Source organism: Gossypium raimondii, chromosome 12 (genome assembly GCF_025698545.1).
Source record: "Gossypium raimondii isolate GPD5lz chromosome 12, ASM2569854v1, whole genome shotgun sequence".
In the NCBI taxonomy this organism is placed as follows: Eukaryota; Viridiplantae; Streptophyta; class Magnoliopsida; order Malvales; family Malvaceae; genus Gossypium; species Gossypium raimondii.
Window position 1 is genome coordinate 39,878,136 of NC_068576.1, and position 3,563 is coordinate 39,881,698.

Here is a 3,563-nt window from a genome sequence, read left to right on the forward strand (position 1 = left end):
AGGTCCAAGGTATATACATGTGCAACTTAGAAAACGATTTGACTTGCTTGAATAATTGCTTAAAGTCTGCCCTTTTTCGCGTAATTTATTCAGATATCAAAGCCACCGCCCAATCATCCATGTGTTCTCATTAAATATTTAATTCATCTTTGCTTAATCATTTCTTGTTTCTAGAAGAAATACAATCCGTAAGCACCATTAGTTAATATGCATGGCCTTGTCAAAATTGAGTTTTAAGAGATATATGCAATCAATCATACCCACATTTGGCGATGCTCCTAATAACATCGTACCCGCGCGAGAGCTCTATAATCAAACAATGAACCCTCCATTCACAAACTTACCATGATTCAGCTACTTGATCTACTTATAAGACATGATCCACATCAAGTCCATTCATCAGCTTACTCTAAAACATTTCCAAACTCTTTGAAACTATACCAAGAAACAACCTTCACCAATATCTTATATAAAAACTTGTTAATCCAAATGCTAGGTGTAGCTAGGTAGTTCATTCTTTCTCACCTTGGAATTGGAAAACCTACCTACAATCTGAAAACGGAATTCCCTTCATCCCCATTACATGATTTGATTTTTATAAGCTGATAAAAAGCTGAAGTTGTTGAAACATATATCAATCTTTATCTCAAAAGAACGTGAGTGAGTTTAATATATAATACTTCCCAAATTACCAATAAGAGTTGAATCCCCCACGAACTCTGATCAACGATCAGACGGCTATAACGTGGTACGTGGAATGGCAACACACATTTAATATAGACAGGGGGACACCCTGTAAGAAAATGTTGCCACTGCTACATATATTTAATTCATTTGCATCTCTCTCATTTATCACCCCCACCCCCCCTGTCTCTACTCTATATATCTATAAATTTCTCCTCCTTAATTATTTACTACACTAATTTATATTTAATATATATGTGTGTATAATATATGTATTCGTATCGTCTTCAATCTCCACCCCACTTCCTTTTTCTTTTCTTCTCTTTCCATTGAAAAGAAAAATCTTAAGAAACAGTGATGGAAGGTATTTCAGCGACCATGTACAAGAACTTGAAAGGGTACTGGCAAAGGAGAGGCTACATCAAGCTAAATGGTACGAAAGGAGGAGGACGGCGGAGCAAGGTGGAGCTTGGGTCGTCGCGACGGAGGCGATTCTGGAAGATAAGGGTGAAAGCGAAGCTGAGATTACCTTCGCCCAAGAAGTTCTTTGTTTGGCTACGTGATGCGTACGTGAAAATGATGCTGGGGTTGGCTAACTCCCGGATGGTTAGTACCGGCTACGGTGGAGCTATGGGGGACCATCATGGGATTGCAGCCTTGGGGAAGCGTCCGGTTAAGGAGTACGATGAGAAAATGATCGTCGAGATCTATAAATCGTTGGTGATGGCGCAAGGTCAGCTGGTGCCTCGTGAGGCGGGGAAGCTTAGGTCTGCCATTATTTGTCAACGGTGAAAGGGGGGAAATAGCTATCTTCTTTTTCAGTCATCGGATTGTACCACAAAACTCAGTGGCGAAAACAAGTTCATGGAACCATAGAGGATCCCCCCAAAAAACTACTTCTTTTTCTGTTCAAAATGGTTTAATGCTCATCTTATGTTGTTAATTTGTTTTAACAAGTTTAATTAAGATCTATTCTATTAAAAATTAAGGTAGTGACTAACAATTTGGAATATATTTTTTCTTTCATAACCTTAACTTTTGATGAAGATTCATTGATTGTTGTAGCTATATTACGCAATCAAATACCAAAGAAAATGATTGAGAGCAAAGTTTCTGTTTGTATAACAATTAAGGACTCAACTTCCAACTAAAACACAGCTAAAATATTCATGTTTGGTGGGGCTTTGGAACTTCGTGAAATGAGGAAAGTAATAACTGCAAAAAGCTTTGACAATGGGAAAGCAAAGCACTTTCAATATCAAGATCCTTCATGTGGGTCAATGAAAGAGGTTGTAGTTGACAAGTATTTTTCAAAAGTATATTTTTTAAATGTATTTAAAAAATAGTTTGTTTGTTTAACAATTGCAATTGAAGGTTGAAATGTTATTTTTAGATATGATATTTAAATAATTTAATATAGTGGTATACAAAATAAAAATTAATTTATTTTTTATACTTTTTAAGTAGTTAATATAAATAACATCTTTTTACAATTTCCACTTCCAAAGGCACTTAAACTCCAACTTTTGGTTTTAGGTGAAAAAGATTGCACTTTTGATTCAAAAAATCAAGTATTCTTAGTTACTTTTCCACCTTTAGAGTTAATTCAAAATGAGAAGTCTTAAGCTTTGTTTGTCATACATTGAGTTGGGTTATAATAAATTTACAAACTTAAACTTGAATTGGGTCTAACTTTAGTTTTTATGTCAATATAATAAATATTAAAATATTTTATTATTAATATTTTTATAATTAAATTTAAATTTAAATTTTATTTATTTATTTAAATTGAATTGGAATAAACAAATAAATCATCCTAACTTTTGTTGATATAGTAGTACAATAAAAGAAGAGTAAGGAGGAGGGAGCGATGGTGGTTGTGGAGGTTGATTCATCCAGTCGGGGCGGGAAGTCAAATGTTATAAGTGATGGTGAAGAGAGTATGGAGACTGAGCTCCGATAGTAGGTTGACAAGGTATAAACTTTGTATGCTTGAAAGTTGATCCCTTCTCCATCATTCTTGGGGGTATTTATAGGCGGGATTCTTAGGGGTATTTATAGGCTGGGTTCCGTATAATATGGTGTTAACGTGTTGAACTTGTCATCTAATCATCATTGTGGAACGCATGAGGTGGATATCTTCGGTAGGACGAGGATGTCTGTGACAGGACAGATCCTACCATTCATTCTGGTTCGATGGTACGAAGCTAAGAACTTAGAGGAGTGGGTGGTTGACTTCCTTGAATCGGCTACCCTCTATTTGCCTGAGTGGTTAGGATGAGAGATGAGGTTTCTAACGTCCTTCCGAAATTTTTGACTGGTGGAGTTCATCTATTTGGTAATCTTTCGGCTTGCTACAACCTTCCTTTGTAGGGGAGGTATAATAATATTCCTCCCTTTTAAGTCGAAAAGGGGTTATAAAGTGGCCCTTCTTGAGATGAATTGTTCTTAATTATCTTTTTGCTAAATAACTTTTTAGTGGATGGTGGTTCTTGTCAAATAGTGAAGTGTTATAACAAGACTTTTGGGAATCTGCCATAAATGTGCTTAAGGGTTGTGTTATAACAAGACTTTTGGGACTGGGTTTTTCTTGATTGTTACAGTGATCTTTAGTTTCCAAGAGGCGTTTGTGCTTTGGATTCTCCGTAGTACCTTTTTTTTTTGATGAATTTTTAGGAATACTTTGATGATTTTTGGAAGAGATTGCCAGGGGTAATGAGAGATCTTGTAGGGCTTAAGGTTGAAGTGGTGGTCATTCTGAAATTGCTCCACTGAGAGAGTCGATGAATGAGCAAAGGATCATTATTAAGGAATCTGAGGGTAGAAGATGAACCGGTTACTAGTCTTAGCTATATGTGTAGTGCGACAAAACGAGAAAT

General features: G+C 35.9%; 1 protein-coding gene across 1 annotated transcript; it reads left to right on the top strand.

Annotated features, from left to right (window-relative positions):
* Positions 1-860: 860 nt before the first annotated feature.
* Positions 861-1,668, top strand: LOC105764088 (uncharacterized). Its single transcript, XM_012582548.2, has one exon. It carries the CDS (start codon positions 1,042-1,044, stop codon positions 1,474-1,476), a length of 435 nt encoding a protein of 144 aa, XP_012438002.1. The 5' UTR covers positions 861-1,041; the 3' UTR covers positions 1,477-1,668.
* Positions 1,669-3,563: the final 1,895 nt, after the last annotated feature.

What these genes read in the sequence shown, in the direction of transcription:
- LOC105764088 (XM_012582548.2), top strand. Translation starts at nt 1,042, where the DNA reads ATGGAAGGTATTTCAGCGACCATGTACAAGAACTTGAAAGGGTACTGG.